At 38.6% G+C, this 19,169-nt stretch overlaps 1 protein-coding gene across 4 annotated transcripts; it reads right to left on the reverse strand.

Moving 5' to 3' along the window:
* Window positions 1-782: 782 nt before the first annotated feature.
* Window positions 783-16,505, reverse strand: LOC131234874 (mitotic-spindle organizing protein 1A-like). Of its 4 annotated transcripts, XR_009165816.1 has the most exons (4): window positions 16,352-16,505; window positions 15,752-16,061; window positions 15,463-15,657; window positions 783-1,212 (listed from the first exon to the last, which is right to left on the reverse strand). XR_009165816.1 is itself a non-coding variant. In XM_058231863.1 (3 exons), exon 2 carries the CDS (start codon window positions 15,993-15,995, stop codon window positions 15,756-15,758), a length of 240 nt encoding a protein of 79 aa, XP_058087846.1. In that variant the 5' UTR covers window positions 15,996-16,061; window positions 16,352-16,505; the 3' UTR covers window positions 783-1,116; window positions 15,752-15,755. The 4 variants fall into 4 exon arrangements, 3 of the variants coding, with proteins under 3 accessions (XP_058087846.1, XP_058087845.1, XP_058087844.1); XM_058231863.1 differs by lacking the exon at window positions 15,463-15,657 and having other exon boundaries at window positions 783-1,116; XM_058231862.1 differs by lacking the exon at window positions 15,463-15,657 and having other exon boundaries at window positions 783-1,206.
* Between the last annotated feature and the right edge of the window lie 2,664 nt (window positions 16,506-19,169).

Here is a 19,169-nt window from a genome sequence, read left to right on the forward strand (position 1 = left end):
ATGCCCAAGCAATGGGACTTTTATCTTAGTTAGGCGAATTGGCTGTCAATGAAATGAAGGATATAACTCCATAGGCAAGTCTCCTTTTGAGAGAGTGTATGGTCATGTTCCCAAGCATGCATTGGACCTGGTGCCGATACCAAAGCTTCTAAAGGATGAATGTAGCTGCAAGAAGTTGAAAGAGTCCAATGGAGATGGGATCTAAGGTGTTTTAGAAAGGGGACAAAGTGATGGTTTACCTAAGAAAAGAGTGTTTTCTCAGGGAGTGTTTAATAAGCTGAAGAATAAGAAGATTGAACCATTTCATGTGCTTTTGATCATCAATGATAACGGATATGTTGCTGATCTCCATAAGGACAGAGATTACATCGTGGATGTTTAATGTTTAACATTGCAGATTAGTATCATGCATTAGAGGAGCAGTCACAACCACCAAATCATAGTGAGTTCTCTTCAAGGAGGGGATTAATGTAAGTATGGGTGGCGGTTGACTTTATAGATGGCAAGGATTGAAAGAAATTGGGTTACAAGTGTCGAACTAGGGCAAAATGGCTTAACGACACACTATAGCTTATACTGGCCACAACTTTGCAACTGGTTATTTGTTTCGCATGTATAATATACCAATGGAAAGTTATTGGTACGCTCTATGCCTTGGCTAACAGTCCGAAGCTCATTGGCCCCAAAATGGCTTCACAAAATTCAATCGTTTCTGGGATGAAATGAGGATTTTAGTAAGTTTCAGTCCCTGAAAATTACAGACCCAACACAACCACAAGACATGAGCCAACAAAATGACCATGCACCTTCTTGTTTCAGGGATCAAGAACCACAAATAGTTTTAATCCGCCCCTGAAATTACCATGAGCCAACGCAGCCTCATCACATTTTTAAATACTCCTCAGAGACAGTTTATGCCGTTCTATAAGGAACAAGAAACAAAACTACTAGCAAGAATTCCACAATAAGAAATTTAAAAAAACAAAACAAAACAAAACAAAAAACAAAAAACAAAAACCAAAAGAATAAGAAGAAGAAGCAAACTTCTGTCTTACACTCCTCTCATGTAGATGGCCACAATGCAGACTTCTTGGAATTCCCAACAAGAACCAACAACTGAAAAACAAACTGTTAATAGTCATCATCCATGTTATGCCAATACTCATCTGTCTCTTCCAATCCCAATGCTGATCCCTTCACTATGTCCTGAAACTAATACAGGAGAATTTTGGTCAAATATACAAGGATTTTTATCCAAGCCAAGCACAAGAAAAACATTTGGCAGCAGGTGCATTTGGTTGCACCAAATATCATGAAATTTCATGATATTTTGCACAAAATTACACTAATTAATCATGAAATTTCATGATATTTGGTGCATGAGTTGACACAAAGGCCGAGTCAACTTAATTCAGTGGGATTTCGAACGGAGGCTCATGGAAATTTGCTGAGTGGTCTGACTCCGTCAGGTCTTGAAATAACTCATCGAGTCAGCTCAGAAACTGAGCCGACTTGATACAACTCAGCATGACTCGATGAAATCACTGGCCCATTCAGTTTAGCATTGTTTTAAAAACTAAAAATTGCTTGATGCAAGATTCAAAGAGAACTTCATTTATGGAAGAATGAGGATCATTGCTTTATAATGCACAGTTGTGTTTTATTTGGATATTTTAATTATGTTATTGGTTTCCAACAGTTTTAAATGAATTAAATAATAAAATAAAAATTATTAAAATATCAATTTGAGTCTACTGAAGACTTGGTCAAGTCTTCAAATTGACCTGATCCAGCTAGACAATGAGTCAAGTCAAGCTTTCTAGTTTTTGAACTATGATTTGGTGCAATCAAGTGAACCCTCCAGTAAGGCTGCATTTCGATGCACAAGCGAACTGAATTGCGAATGTTCCTAGTATGCATTACAAGGGCCCTCGTATTGTGGTCACATTCCTATCAAACCCACCTCAAAAGTAACATAATTGCAAGTTAGACCCCAATCTTCAATATTAACACATACTATGGTACTCATTTAAGCTATTAATTGTGATTCAGTCCAATATTGCATCCAAAACTCACCCTAAAATTGGATAACTTCAAACATATGACTGCCAATATATTGACCATCAACAAGAGAAACATATTTTTATGTCTGAGTTTGGAAGTTCTGAGAGAAAAGAAGCAGAAGATCCAGCTATGCAGTTTGCGGATATTAAATCAACCAAGAAACTACCATTCTAGATCAAATAGAATGGAGGTGCCTTGCTTGCTTATCAATCGCCATAATTTTCTGTTGTATATGCACTTTCTCTCACCAGTTATCGTAACTTCCTAGTGCGCAAGTGTTTAGAAAGAGTACTCAAACTTAAGGCAACGACATGACCGGAACTCAATCCACTTGCATTTGAAGCACATTTAGCTAAGGAATGGCTAAAATAACTCAAGAAAACTAGACTAACATGTGTGTCCACCATTATTTCATAAATGACAGGTGATGTCCACTGTAAACGTGACATATATGCACGCCAACCCAGACCGTGCAAATAGTCAGCCCATTTGTTGATGGAGCATATCTTGGAAATCACACTTATTGGATTATCCAAAACATTTATTTACAGGGCTTCTAATTGATTCTCTCTAGCCAATTCCTTCTCCATCATTAACAATGCCCTCACCAATTATTCAATTAAAAAAAATCAAAACTTAAGTAAAATACTAAAATGTTTTCAATAGATTCTGTTAATTTCAAGGAACAAACATATGAATCTCATCTCCACAGGGGAACTCTCTACATTTAAGATATGATCACAAGGTTTCATTATTCTAAACATAGCTTGAGTTGGGATTTAGTGTTGGTATATGTGATAATATATGCGTTTATGCAATCGCATATGCAATTTAATAGCATATACTGTATAGTGGCATATGCATTTTATGACTATTGAGAATTATGCGGTCACATATACCATCAGTATGCAATTATGCCATCGGAAACTCATAATTCCCATCAAGATCACATCAACAAAATTTCTAGTTTAAATTATCTCTGTTCAAAATCACATCAATAAACAATTTTCTATTTTATTTTTTTTTTCACATTTTTTAGCATATGCATTCATTTGAGTACTTGTTAGTTGACATGTTATAATATAATAGATGTAATAAACATAATAAAATTTTAATGAAATTGGTAATAAAACTATAATAAACAATTCCCTACACTGGTAGTACTTTTACATATATAAAAAAATTCATTTTTCCTTAATTTTTCTGAATTTAAAATTTGAAAAAAAGGGGTTGTGTAATGGCATATGCGATTGTACGATCAATATGTGTACAGCCCCGTTAGGTCACATATTATCGCATATGCCATTTGACGACAGTGGTCAGGAATCCTTTTCAGAATCTCCCCTACTTCATCTCACAGCCACAAAATCATTTTCCAAATAAATTTTTTTCTTTGTTCTTTTTGAGAAATGGCAAACTTATCAAAATACAGAGGAGGATGAATCACTGGGTGGGCCAAGAATTCTCAACACAGAAATTAGCTGGACTGACGCCCTCTTTGATGAAAGAATCAGCCAAGTCATTTGCCTCTTTCCCCAAATAGGCAAAAGAACTGGTTACGCTGTAGGCAATAAATGTATTTTTATCAACGACAGAAACAACATCCAAGGCTTGGACTTGTTCAAAAGCCAAGAAACAAAAAAAATCTTGGGATTTCCTTTGATGTTTGACAGCATGAGGAAATCTATCAAAAAGATCCTAAACCCCTCCGCGAGCTTTTTTGGATTCCACTTCTGAAGCTTCACCCCAACCAGAAGGGCCAGAGATAATAACTTGTATTTCACACATGGTTCTAAATGACGGGATCGGCCACGCGGAAAAATAATACGATACAGAGTCATGTATCGGTAGGGAGCCCATATCGCCCTATATCAGTCAAATATTTTTAAGCAAAAAAATATGAAAAAATAGGGGGGAAAATGAGTTGTTCAGGAATATATCATTTTTTTGTGTTTTGACCATGTATTCGATGGTGTAGTAGACCATTCTTTGGTAAAAATGTTGTCCTTGTGGGTTAACCTACTGTAAGTTCTGGTCTTAATTTTTTTAAAATACAAATTATTGATATATGTCATAAATCGATATCATATATTGTTAATATTCTAATATGTTTATGATTATATATCAAATATTGGACTATTTTAGTATTAACTATTGAGTGTCCAAGAAATGTCACTACTCGCTACTCTAGTCACCGGTATTGTGGTTGCTTGGAGAATGTGTGTGACTGTGCATGTAACAATGTAAGTGTAGAAATACTTAGTACTTACCAATTTCCTTAAATGTGAATAATCTTTTTTTTTTAAAAACACTACTCTTAAGTCTTAATAAAACTCACCATAATGTCCCGGTGCTCCATGAGTGCCACTAGTGCCAACCTCTCCATGATGCTCCTCCCCCCATGGTTGGTTGTATCGTGACGCAATAGACTCATAAGTTCAGCCACTCGTGTACCACGTCAATGTTCATCAGCCTCATACTCTGTAGATGGTCGTATGGTGTGCTGAGCAACACGAGCAGCAAGTACATCGTCACCACCACCATTGGCATTGCTATGGCTATCAATATGAGTCACACTGCTACTACGCTCACATTCATCAAATTCTTCAATAATCGGCTCTAGAGGACGGCTCTGAGCAGTTTCTGCAATGAGTTTTAGGTATTCAAGTTCCTCACTTTCGGTTGTTTCTTATCTTTCTCCATTTCTTCAAGCAATGGAAGAAGAGAGTCGTCTTCAGCAAAAATATAGTCTAAATTTATTGGACAATATTGTGCTTGGTTTTCACCTTGCCCTCTCGATTTCTTCATATTTTTCAAACGCAGCCTTGTCTTGTAGTGAATAAATACATTTCCTTGCACCTTTAACTCCTTTAATTGATTCTGCTGCTTAGTATGGATACGAGCGAAAGTGCTCAAATTTCTTTTACAACTAGCAAATGATGTATACTAACTCACGATTCTTATTGTAATATTCCACAGCGTAGGTGCAATTTCTCCATAATTGGTCCCCCATTGAGTTGCGTGGAAAACAAAGAAATATATCATATATGTTATTTAGTTTATTAAATTGATAAAAACATATTTTATAGTTAATACTTTATACACCTATTTGGATTGATTCTTTGTGATGCAGTCCATGCAAGTGGATCTCCAAAGCTACTCATTGCCAGTTCATACATCTCTACCTATGAAAGAGTAGCTAATAATAAGTATTATAAGTCGCAGACTCTACATTATACAATCTAAGTATGTAAATAATGGTTAACTTACTTCATTAATAACATCAACCTATCAGTTAATGTTTGGCTCCAACCTTTTAATGACATTCTTTAAATCGATAGTAATCTCATCAACTTCTTTATATGTAGTCGCATATCGGAATTGTTGTATTAAAAAGAAGCCTACAAGTTGATTAAAAGAGAAAATAATAGAACATATCAATACTACATAAAGAACTGAACGAAGGAAAAGGAATAATTAAATTTAATCATTGTAATTTATGTTTACCTGCCGCCTGGAGATCATGGTAAAGTTGTTTATTCCGGTGCCTATCTACGAGCTTCCAATAATCATTGTAGTGTTTACAATCACGTTTAATTGACAAATTTGCTATATCCATAGCTTCACAAAGAAATCTTATCATTGGCCTATCACCACTTTCCACTAGTCAAAGAACCTTAATCAAAGGTTCCATTGCTTTCATAATTTCTTGGACTTTCTTCCAATACTTGTTTTCTCATATAATCGCATACATCTTCACAGGCGTGCCACTCGTCTTTTGTCGATACTTTGAGTTGATCCATTGCCGAAATGCAACCATCTCTCTAAGTGCCCCTCTATGAGTTTACACACTCCATGGCTATGAAATTTGTGGCGAAACTAGTCGCCCCAAGCTTCAACAACTCTCGCCCGCCTGTGAATTTCTTCATAAGATCAATTATCCAATTATGATTGTAAATATATGTTGTGATCAACCTTGCCTTTTCAACTAGTGTCGACACATTAGGCTTTTTTCCAATATCCTCAATGATGATATCAATGCAGTGCGTTGCACAAGGTGACTAAAACAAATGAGACCTCTTCTCCATAAGAAATTTTTATATCGCCTTATATGATGCCTCATCATCAATGACAATTTGCACCGCATTACTCTCCCCAATTTCTTCTACCATTCTATCCATTAGGCCAAATATATAAGTAGAATTCTTCACTTTATTAGATGAATTGATGGCTCTAATAAAGACTATACCCAAGTGGGAGTAGACCATGAAATTTATCATACTCAATCTGGTTGGGCTAGTCCAACCATCACACATTATTGTGCATCCTTTACTCGCCCATATGCTTCTAAATGATTTTACATAAGTCCACACTACACTTCATTTGAATACATCAAATCTATGTCATAAGAACTGGACGCTTTAATCCCAAGCCCCAAATCAGCTGCTGCATCCACAAACACCTGAAAGTATGAGCAATCGGCAACATGTGGAGGAATATTGTTGTGCAAGAATAACTTTGCAGCTGCCTTTCCAAGATTATCCACTATTTGCTTTGACCATATTTGTTTCAGTTTCTTTTACTAATGCCATTTCTAAATATTGTCTCATCACTAAGAGGTGCTCGTGACTCCCTCTCGTCATCAAGATTGTGAATATCTTCGCACGGGGGGGGGGGGGGGGTGCTAACAGCACAGCGTAACCCCGCCCTAGTGCCCCCAAATAATCCTCTGTTGTCATGGCCACTACCACTACCACTCCCCAACACGAACTAACCCAGTCCTCCCAAACATTCGGCATCGCTCCTCATCCTTGTGACGAGATAATAAACTTTCCCCCATCACAATCGTCACCTCCCTATTTGAATCCTCCCTTGACTCAATGTCCTCATCAGGCTACGGCGTAGGATCTCCAAACACCTCTACTTTACATGCATCAAGTGTAGCCTTCTTCTCTTTCTTCCTCATCGTCGTTTTACCTTTGATTTCTTCTAAGTTCTTCATCTCCTCCCTTACTACCTAAGGGACACTTGGACATCCTGAAACTTGACCCTTTTGATGGGCCAAGTGTTGTTTTAACCAGATTGCACCCCCACTCACACTCTTGTTGCAAAACTTGCATATAATTTGATGTCTATTCCCATCTATCTTTACTCCATACTTCCACCCTACATCTTCATTCTCATTCCCAACCATCCACAACAAATACAACAAGGGCCAATCAAATTCAATACACAATAGTAGAGTAGACTTGACAAGACAATGCCTCGAAGAATGAATTTACAGCAAATGATTATTTGGGTGGGAGGAGTGGTAGTGGTGGGTAGGGGTGCACATCAAAACGGTAGAACCGTGGAACCAGACCGGAACCGATCAAATGGTCCAGTTTGGTCCGGTTCTAGAGTGCACCGGTTTCGGTTCCGGTTCCAAATTTCAAAGAACAGTTAGATGCGGTTCAGTTCCAGTTTAGGGGCATGTAGATCCGATCCGAACCGTGGACCCGAACCGTGAAACCGAACCATGGAACTGAACTACAGTTTAAAACCAAAAAACAAAAAAAAAACAAAACAAAAAAAAAAGAACCCCTCTCTCTCTCTCTCTCTCTCTCTCTCTCGTCTGCGTGCTGCCCAGCTCCCTACCCTCTCTCGTCGTCTGCATGCGGCTGCCCAGGCCCACTGCCCTCTCTCTCACTATCTCTCTCTCCCTCGCCGTCTCCACTGTTTCCTGTACGTAAACAGGAATGGATTTATGCATCATGATGGACCCCGGCAATTCATATCAATTGGGCTGGATTTTTAAAAGCCCAGAACCGTGGAACCGAACCAGTTTTCACGGTCCGGTTCCGGTTCGGTTCTAGGGACCGAACCGACCCGTGTGCACCCCTAGTGGTGGGCATGACAGCAGAGGATTATTTGGGAGCATTAGGGCGGGGTTACGTCGTGCATATAATTTGATGTCTACTCCCACCTATCTTTACTCCATACTTCCACCCTATATCTTCATTCTCATTCCCAGCAATCAACGACAAATACAACAATGGCCAATCAAATTCAATACACAATAATAGAGTAGACTAGACAAGACAATTTCTCTAAGAATGAAATAGGGGGAGTGTTAGTCGTGGGCATGAGGGCAGAAGATTATTTGGGAGCGTTACGGTGGGGTTACGTCGTTGCAATACAAAGAACCAATCCAGGTACGTGTATAAGGTATTAACTATAAAGTATGTTTTTACCAATTTAATAAACTAAATAATTGATATATGATATATTTCTTTGTCATCTATGCAGCTCAATAGTGGGTCAATTATGAAGAAAGTGCACCTACGCTGCAAAATATTGCAATAAGAATTTTGAGTTAGTATACATCATCTGCTAATTGTGAAAGAAATTAAAGCATTTTCGCCCACATCCACACTAAGCAGCGGAATCGATTGAATGAGCTAAAGGTGCAAAGAAATGTATTAATCCACTATAATGTGAGGCTACGTTTGAAAAAGATGAAGAAATTAGAAAAGCAAGCTGACAACTAAACGCAATATTGTCCAATAAATTTAAACTATATTTTTGCTGAAATCGACCCTCTTCTTCCATGGCTTAAACAAATGGAGAAAGATAAAGAAGCACCCGAAAGTGAGAAACTTGAATACCTAAAACTCGTTACAGAAACTGCTCAGAGCTGTTCTCTAGAGCCAATTATTGAAGAATTTGACGAATGTGAGTGTAATAGCAGTGTGACTCATACTGATAGCCATAGCAATGCCAGTGGTGGTGGTGGGGATGCACATGCCAATCGTGTTGCTCAGCACACCATACAACCATCTACAGATCATGAGGCTGGGAGCACCGACGTGGTACATGAGTGACGGGACTTATGAGTCTATTAAGTCATGATATAGCCAACCAGGGGGGGGGGGGAGCATCATGGAGAGGCTAGCACTAGTGGCACTCATGGAGCACCGAGATATCAGAAAGCTTACAAACATTATGGATATGGTAACAAAAACACGGTGCTTGTTACATTACTTTCGTGTTGGAGTAGTCATCCTGATCAGCAGTATGAATATAAATATCTGGATCCAAATCCAAGTTATTTGTCATCAATATCAGAGTCTCAACAATACGAGTAACAGTATGGCTATTTGTCTGGCGCTGGTGGATATCCTTACTTGGAATCCGGGTCAGTTCCTATTTAAGATCGATCTTCCTCAGGTTTCGTTGACCTAATTTTTCTATTTGTCTCTGGTTATTATGGATATGCAACACCTATTGCACAGCCACAGGCACAGTCGGATGATTACGAAGACGTGGAGGTCGACCAACCACAACCAGCCAAATTTTCATTTTGTTGGTGAGGTGATTGGTGAGTTTTTATTAAGACTTAAGAGTAGTGTTTTTTAAGAGATTATTCACATTTAAGAAAATTAGTAAGTACTAAGTATTTCTACACTTACATTATTACATGCACAGTCACACACATTCTCCAAGCAAGCACAATACTAGTGACTAGACCAGTGAATAGTGGTACTTCTTGGACACTTAATACTAAAAAGTCCAATAGTTAATATATAATCATAATTATATTAGACTATTAGCAATATATGATATTAATTTATGACATATATCAACAGTTTATATAAAAAAAATCAAGACCATAACTTACAATAGGTCAACTTGCTAGGACAGCATTCTTACCAAAGAATGGTTCGATACACCATTGAATACATGGTCAAAACACAAAAAAAAAAAAAAAAAAAAAAAAAACATAAATTAAAAAAAAATGATAGATTCGTGACTAACTCATTTTTTCTGATATTTTTTGCCTTCAAATAAAAATTCTGACCAATAGAGGCTGGTATGACCCCGATACCGATATGCAACACCATATCGTATCATTTTTACACGCGGCCGATTTAGAACCATGTGATAGACGGCTCAAATTAGTAACAAAACACTTAGTACGGTGTCCAAGTTGGTCATATACCACGCTCCTGATGTGACTTTAGCCCAAGATCGAGTCACGAAAAAAATCATTACCACCATCATCATCATCAAAGCCTAGAATTAGTCACTAGAATTATAATAATAAAACAAACACTAGAATTGATCTAAATTTATACCAATCTGGAATATATGTGTCAACATTAGAATCTGGCCAATACATTCTCTAATACTAATATTTTAGACCTTGATCTTGATTTCAGAGTGAATAAATGTTGTTGGAAGCATAGGCTAGCTCCTTGCTCTTTGTTCTTCTTTCATCTTCATGTGATTTGAAGATGCCTTCAATGTGATTTGGAAGGGAGATCGGTATGAAGCTGATCTTCAACACCGAAGGTGCGACGTCTCTATCTATCCCCACATCCTCATCCATTCATCCACCATCAAGGTATTTCGTTTTGAAGCTCTTCGATCTTTCCCATCCTAAACCATCACCTTTCTTCTAATCTCCACTACCCATACCCATCAACATGCTGAACCCTAAAAAAACCTAAACCCTACAAATCTATTCACACGTGTGACCGTACGACCACACATGTGAACCTCTCGGGTTGGCCGTACAGACACCCTTTGTCCCTCTTGGTTTCCCATCATCCTTGAGTCAAAACCCTGCTCTTTTTTCCTAAACCCTAACCCTAGACCTAGAAATCCCCGACTTTCCTATTTTCCCAAACTACCAAACCCTAACTTCTCACATTCTTCAATCGACCCAAAATCTCTACACCCCCTCTATCCAAAATCCTAATTCCCATACCCTAACACCTAAACCCTTTAACCCCTTCACCCAATTCGATCCCATAAACCCTAATTTCTAGATTTCCCCAATTTTCCTAACCCTAATTTTACCCTAGCTAGTATTAGATCATCTACTTTGAAATAAGCTTTACCCTATGCTAATTGGATGTGCCTACATCGATTAGATCCTAGTTTCCTTTATTTAATAATCTTTTATAACGATGCTTGGTAACCTAGGCTAGGATTGTGCATGATCTTCTTTTGGATTTTTTGGTATCTGTGATGATAATGGCAAGTTTTATGTTTTTCGTTAAATATTTTAATCTTGCTACTTGATCGCACACAATATTTGGGTTCATGCATCGGTCCTACATCAATAGGAGATTACCAAGATACGATTATTGCAAGTTGTCAAAAGTAAAATTTTCAATACAATTCAAAGCATATATTATGAAAACCAGAGTGGGCTATACCTAAAAGCGTTGGGAACAAAACTTTGAGGTGAAATCACATGTTTTAGAGCTATTGCAAGAGAAACGAGATTCATAGAGGATTGACTGCAAGATATACCGCACAACATAATCGCATTGCGGAGCAAAAGAAAAACATATTTGTGGAGATGGCTCAAAGCATGCAAAGCAACAATCTTCAAGTGAATTTTGGGCAAAAGTTATAACTAATACGATGCATCTACTTGATGGATCTCCAACAAAAGCTAGTCGAAATAAAACATTGTGCGAAGCTTCAATTTGGAGAAAGATGAAGGTAGCTAATGAAAAATGTTGTTGGTAGTAATGTATATGTTCACATTCCTTCAGTAAATAGAAGAAATTGATGAAATTATGAGAAAAGCATTTTATTGGATATAGTGATCTAAACCAGTGTTTTAAGTAGCGTGTAGCGTACGCTACATAGCGTAGCGTAGCGAAAATGCTATGTAGCGTAATTCCCTGGAATGGTAAGCTACATGGCATGTAGCGTAAGCTACGGTGCATGTAACGTAACGTGGTGTGTAGTGTGGATAGCGTAAGCTACCTAAAATCTCATTTTTTTGTGTTTTTTCTATGTTAGTTTAACACCTATTTTAAAATGATGATGACTTATACCTATGACATATGGCACTACATTAAATTAATTCGGACCATCCAAATTGTGGTCCATATCATAGATAGAGCACCTAAAATCTCATTTTTTTGTGTTTTTTCTATGTTAGTTTAACACCTATTTTAAAATGATGATGACTTATACCTATGACATATGGCACTACATTAAATTAATTCGGACCATCCAAATTGTGGTCCATATCATAGATAGAGCACTTAGATCAATCCAGACCATCCAAATTGTGGTCTATATCATGAATTTGTGATGTTTCAATAAATAAATAAGTCATACTTAGAGATGTCTAAAGGCAAAGAGAGAGAGAGAGAGAGAGAGAGAGAGAGAGAGAGAGAGAGATTTTACATGGAAATAAGTGGTTGATGATCCATATTCGTAGTCAAGAACTCATAAAAATATGCATTTTGTAAATTTTATCATATTTTCTATTATTTTAATTAAAAATATTAAGAATTGTGTAGCTTACACTACACAATATAGAGGGCCAAATGTCATGCTATACGCTACACGCTATTTAAAACACTGATCTAAACAAAGCATATCCTCTTTAGAATCCCCTCCCAAAGAAAAAAAATAAAAAATTGTTGGTGGTTTACTAGGGATGTAATCTTTCTATGAAATGGATGGAAACATTAATTGGATCGCAACGTGAAGCAGGTTTCATTGTCTCTTGAAGTGGATTTTTTTTTTAGAAAGATGGCAATATTATCAGGTTGAAAGGCCAAAAAAGAAAAGGATAACAAACAGCAGAAGCTAAAGAAAGGAAAGAGAAACAAACTCTACAAACAGGGGACCCAAACCCTGAAACGAAGCCCCACACCCACACAATAATCAAGGAACACACTCCCTTATGTACAAAACCACCCTACTATATAGACACCCTCAGGGGTGGACAAAGCATCTTGGAAGCACCTATTTTTCCTTTCCAGCCAGACTGCCCACAAAAAGGCCAACAGCGTCACCTTCCAATGCAACTTTCTTATGCTGCCCACCCCTCCAAAATGCCAAGAATAAAGAGATTCTGTCGTAGCAGGCATAGCCCAGGATATGTTGGCCTGGTGAAGGATGCCTGACCAAACAGAGGTGGAGATGGGGCAGTGAATGAACAAGTGTTTGACAGTGTCTTCCGCCTTGAGGCACAGGGGGCAAGCATTAGGAAGGCAGTCAAAGCTCAAGTCACTAAGTTCATCCTCTCCTAAAAGTCCCAACTCCAAGAAAGATAAGATCATTCAGAAAAAAATGAACTTTTATGGAGGAATTTATGAATCATGTCATGTGGCTCCTGCTGCTTGTGAACCTCAAATTTTTTAATATGACATCAAAGAAGATATATGGATAAAAGCAATGGATGAAGAGACAACAGTTAGTCATGGGTATCGTAGATGGGAGCTTGGTAATAAGGAAAAGAAATCATTGGATTGAAGTGGATTTTCAAAACAATGTACAGTTAAGATGGTTCTATCCAGAAGCACAAAGTTTTAACTGGTAGCTGACTATCTATCTATTTGTAATTTGTAAGTTCTAAATAGTCCCAAAAGCAATACATCCTTTAAGGGTAAAAAAAGCTACAAAAAGCACAATGTGCAATATTGATAGGGGAAAAGATGGGGATAAACATTATAGTATAGGACTCCACATGAGTACTGAATGCGTGTGACACTTTTAACACTCCCCCTCAACTTGGAGCATAGATATTGCATTAGTAACCTTGAAAAAGATATCAGCCAACAGACTATCAGAGTGAATAAATGGCATGGTAATAAATTTCTTTATTACTTTCTCTGAAACAAAGTGATAATCCACTTCGATAATTTTGGTACTTCCACGAAATAACGGATTATTGGCAATATGAATTGCAGCCTGATTGTCATAGTGAGAAGGAATAGCAGTGCTAGTGTTAAGACCCATTTTGTGGAGAAGTGATTTCACCCATATGAGTTCGAAGGATGTATTTGTCGTTGCTCTATGTTCTTTTTGGTTTGATTCCTCTAAAATGCCTATTTCTCTGCGCAACTGTGACCAACTTGATCAATGGACAGATAGGAACATCTACATGGGACAGGGATTTTATCAATTTTCAGGCTGGGTCGTGTCATATTGGACCCAGGCCCAAGCAAAACAATTTTTTCGAGCTCGGTCTTGGGCCTCCTGTGCTAGGTCCATGCCAGGCTTGGGTAGACTTGGAGCTTGGTCTCAAGTGTCAAGCCGGGCCCAGCCCATTACCAGACTTAGTGATGAGTTCAAGAGCATGCATAAGTTGGCTTGCTATGCTAACTTCATAAGTGATATTTGACTGGTGATAATAGAGAAGATGGATTTGCCATGAAGATGCTAATAAGTACTAATCTCACTGGGTATCTGATTTGTCTTCATGAAGCCGATAATTCATTTCAATGGGACAGTAAGCTAGCTTTGCTCCTAACTATGGCAGCAGTGTGGATACGTTTTCAATTCTGACAAGTGATGCCCATGGTTAGGTAATCTAGATCATTAGTCTGTTGAGTCCAACCATGGATTAGAAATGCCCCTAAATGCACTACTTGGAAGATCCAAATGACCAATATTAGGAACCTTTCCAGTTGAACATGGCTTGTTGCTGTATTTCTCTTCTTAACTATCTACTGTAGACTGGGAATTCATTTGGAAATCCTGGGCCAGTGACGGTTGGTGTGCTAGTAGTTAGTACAGGACCACAAATGTTAGGTGAAATTTTTTGGTCCAGTTAGTATCCTCGATTCAGACAAAGTAGAACAGTTGCTGTTCTCAAAATTGGTTAAGTTGGTAACTCATCCAAACCTTTTACCTGCGACTATTGAAGGAGATTCTTCTAACGCAATCATGTGGGCCCGGATTGGGGATTACACATGGAGCCTTGTGGTTATTTAGAAGAAACTAGGGATCTTTGCCAGGACCATCCAATTTCGTTTGGGTCCATCTCTAGAGAGGCGAGTGCCTGAGGCAAATTCCCTTGCCGAGCAAGAAGCCTTTTGTGTTGAGATGTCTTTTTTTCTTTTTTGAAAGATTGAGATGTCTATCATTGATTAATGGATACTAGTGGCGTATAGAGTGTGGGTCATTTGTTTTGCTTCTAGCAAGGGGTTGCAGGTTATCTCCTCCTTTTGTTGTATCTTTCGATTCTTTTCAATAAAGCTTTTTATTATCCATCAAAAAGAAAAGAAAAGAACAAAAAAAACCTACTGTAGGCCACAAATCAAAAGGTTTATATTGTGCAATCAAAGAGAACTTTGAGGCATTGTCTATACAAGATGGGAAGCAACAAACCACCAATCTGGTGGCCCCACTTGTCCGAATTTTAAATTAATTAATTAATTAATTAATTAATTAAACCATCTACACTGTGCAAAGATGCGCGCCACATATCATATAACTCGTCTTAACCAAATAGTAAAATTTTTCCATAACATTGATATTGAGTCCCAGGGCTGCAAATTACGAAATGCCTGGGAAGGAATCCAACAGCAATTCAAGTGCTACTTGTTAGGAATGCTTGAAAACATACATTAATTTCTGCAAATGTCCTCTTACTTCAAAGAATACTCGCAATTCAATTCACATATGCATCCAAAAAAGCAGCAGTGGGTTCCCTGTCCATCCAATTCAAGGAAACAGAGAACAACCCCGCAGTGACAAAAGGTCAAAAATCAAAAGCCAGCAGAGCGCCATGCTTTCAGTTTTCTTTTTTACACCAAATGCAACATTGATTGTTTTGCCGATATCCACCTGAATTGCGATTTGGGGTAAATCCAAGCTCACCAAGACATCTCATCGAGAGAGAGAGAGAGAGAGAGAGAGAGAGAGAGAGAGAGAGAGATACCAATCTAGGGATGATGATGATGAAGGGAATGATGGGATGATGGAGATGATGGTGGTGGTGGTAGTGGGGCATTCGTACGGAACTCCTTGACGAGGGCGGCAAGGGCTTCAGGATTGAAGCCTTGGTCGCAGAGGGCGATTAGGATGGAAAGCGTGTGGCGATCCAACCCTGTTTCTAGAATGTTCGACATCTGGAACACCAGCTCCAGCGATTCCCTCGCATTGCGTGCCGACTCCGGATCCATCTGCAAAGACAGAGAGATTTGAATGGTCTTGAATTCCAGGAACTATATACCACGAAGCTGAATCTCCTGCAAAAATTATAGAAAGACCTCTCTTTTGAATGACTGTAACTCTTCAAATTGTAAAAAGGTAATGAGTCGTTTGGGAGGTTGGAATTGGAAGTAATTGAAAAGAATTGGAGTATTAGAGGCGTTTGAGAACTTGGAAATGGAGGCAACTGGAATCGAGTGTAATTGGAATCCTCAAGAAGAGGACTTTTTTGGAATCATCTCCAAAAACCGACGAATCAGGTGGGGAGGAATCGGAATCCTCTCCAACATCTCACTCCCAAAATCGCTGGAATCCAGAGCTTTCTTACCTGCTCCAAGACGCCGGAAATCTCCCTGCTCAGTTCGCCGTACCTGCTCCTACGTCTCTCTCTCTCTCTCTGCTCTGACGTTTCCCTCTCTCCCCGCGGGCACGCACCGAAATCCTACGGAGAAGCGATTGATGCTCTGGCAGTGTGATGAAATGACACACAGGCACTTAAAAATTAATTATAAACTAAACCGTCCAAAAAATGTTATCAAATGTAGAAGTATTATGAAATAAAAACTAAGCTTACCTGATTTATCTGACTATCGGATTGCTGGATGTTTAAGGATTCTGTTTTTACAAACAAGTGTCCACAAATCAGAGGTTAAGATTGTTAAAAAATGTAATCCTTAGGTCGTGACTTTGAGGCAGTTGCGTTCCCAATATGATCACTTTAATTTAAGTTAATATTTTCGAAGTATAGAATTTCTTAGTGCCTGTGTATCAAGCATCGTATAGTGTTATCTAACCCCTCGGGTCCTAAAACCATATGCGGATTCCCTGGTGACCCAACTGTAGGGCCCATTAATGATGTATGTGTTTTATCCCAGCCCTTCATTTTTTCAGCTCATTTTAAGACATAAGTGTACTGATAACTTGTATTTTATTTATGTTGTCCATCTAATTTTTTTAGCTCTTTTTAAAACATGAGCCTATAAATGAGGTAGATTCAACGCTCAAGTGAACCACATAACAGAAAAACAACAAGATTGCATGGAGTAGAAAACTTCCTTAGGCCACAAATTTTGGATCAAGATATTTTTGTTTTTTCTTCATCCAGTTCCAATTTTGGCTCAAGATATTTGTGTTTTTCCTTACCCAGTTCCATCTGACCTTATAACTAAGTTGGATGGCAAATAAATGGCATGGTAGTCCCTGGTAAGTTTTTGGTTGTGGCTATCATTTTCTGCACCGTTTTTATGGTGCGGTTTATTTGAGTTTTGGATTTGCCTTATAGTTTCAATAATGCTATAAAATATACTGGCATACATCATAATCAACCTAAAAAGTATGCAGAGTTATTTGATAGTCTAACAGAGTATGATACTTGATACGGTTATCCATTATGTTATGTTATCCTTGGCCATAAAAAGAATAAATCAAGCCACTCTAAAACTGAGGTGGACCACACCACAATGAAACATTTGGGATGAGCACACCCCCAATTAAAATTATGCATTTTGTGGCCCTTCTCATGTTCACTATAGATTCCCAATAATCATTCGGATCCAAAACTCAGGTGAGACATACCACGCATTTAATTTTTGGGCTCAGAAAATTTCTGAGCTTGAGAAATCCCTAGTCTAGCTGGAGACAAGCCACCGGCTGAACCTTCCACAGCCTTAAGGCCCATTGGGATGAGCCCTTTTTTTTTCTTTTTTTTTTTAATTACACATGAACACACGTGGTGGGATTTCACCACCTACGGGTATCAAACCCAAGACCTCGTGTTGAAACTCCTCAGAGTCCACTACTGAGGTAAGGATTCCAACCCGATTGGGATGCACCCTTAAAAAAGGGCATTTGATGTCTAAAGTCTATTTCGAGCCAAATCATTATTCGTATAGTGTCTTTGAATGCATTTCTTTGAACCCCTGATGATCACCCACTCCACAAAATGACGGTTAAAAAGGCCACTCACCACCAGAACAAGCTGAAAACCCCTTTTTGTGAAAACCCCTTTTACGGCAGTTGCATCGGAACCGCTAGCACACGAGGATTAGCTCTTTCCCAAAAGGAAGGGTTAAAGCTGCTCTTCAGAGAAAAAAGGGATTATACAAGCAGGGCCCATCATTCAGTGATCCAAATGGTTTTTTAATAGGCTCCAATGTGCGTGCCCCATGTACCAAAGATCTTCCAAGTGGAAAATTCCCAAACTTTCAACTGGTGGCCAACAAAGAAACAGCAAATACAGCAATTTGAGGCCAAAATTTTTATGGCTAAGATCCTCTGAACTATCGGCCCCACTGGTGTAAACTGAAATCCATACCGTACAATATCAAGATAGAAGCACCATATTAACACTTCCCCAAGGAAGTTATAGGATCCTTACGAGTCCTATGCAACTGGACCGAATAGTTTGTTGACCCTGACTGTTGATCCGATGGCCATACCGCGAGTAAGGGATGCCACGAAAAATCCCAGTTTGGAAAATCCTAGCCCTTTTTAAGGAAAAAATGCAGCAACTTTCTGACAAATAAGAATCCAATTATTCGACGGCTAGGATCTTCCAATTCAGAAGATTTTCAAAGCATCCTCTATCCACGATGGACCCGGCATACCGTGGCATACCGTTTTCTAGATCAGTGAACCATGGGACGCGCTAGTATGGGCTGGGGATGTAAGGAAACGATACAACTGCTGATACTTCAAAACCTATAATTCCTCACAGAAACACCCAAAAACCTCCTCTTTTCTCTCTTTTATTCCAAAGGCTGCGTTTTGTTGCACCGAATATTATCATGATATCTCGTGCAACCAAACAGCCTAAAGAAGCACCGAGGTCCTAGTTCGATATGGACATACAGATTTCAGCTGTTCTAATACAATGGTTCAAGGGGCCGGGTCTACAATTCAGTGTCCAAACCAATGATTTTTTAGGCCACACTAGATGACACATGCACCTAATTTCAGGCCTGGCATTGGCAATGGGTTGGGTTTGGTCTGGGTTGGTGTCTGCTACACGCTGACCCATTTAACAAATGGGTTAGGAAATCTGGCAGTAGCCTGAATTGCTAACCACTACCCAATGACCCAACCCACTTAAAATTTCCAAGACCCGAACCTGACCCAACCCATTTAATTGAACTCAACCAGCCCAA

Source organism: Magnolia sinica, chromosome 19 (genome assembly GCF_029962835.1).
Source record: "Magnolia sinica isolate HGM2019 chromosome 19, MsV1, whole genome shotgun sequence".
In the NCBI taxonomy this organism is placed as follows: Eukaryota; Viridiplantae; Streptophyta; class Magnoliopsida; order Magnoliales; family Magnoliaceae; genus Magnolia; species Magnolia sinica.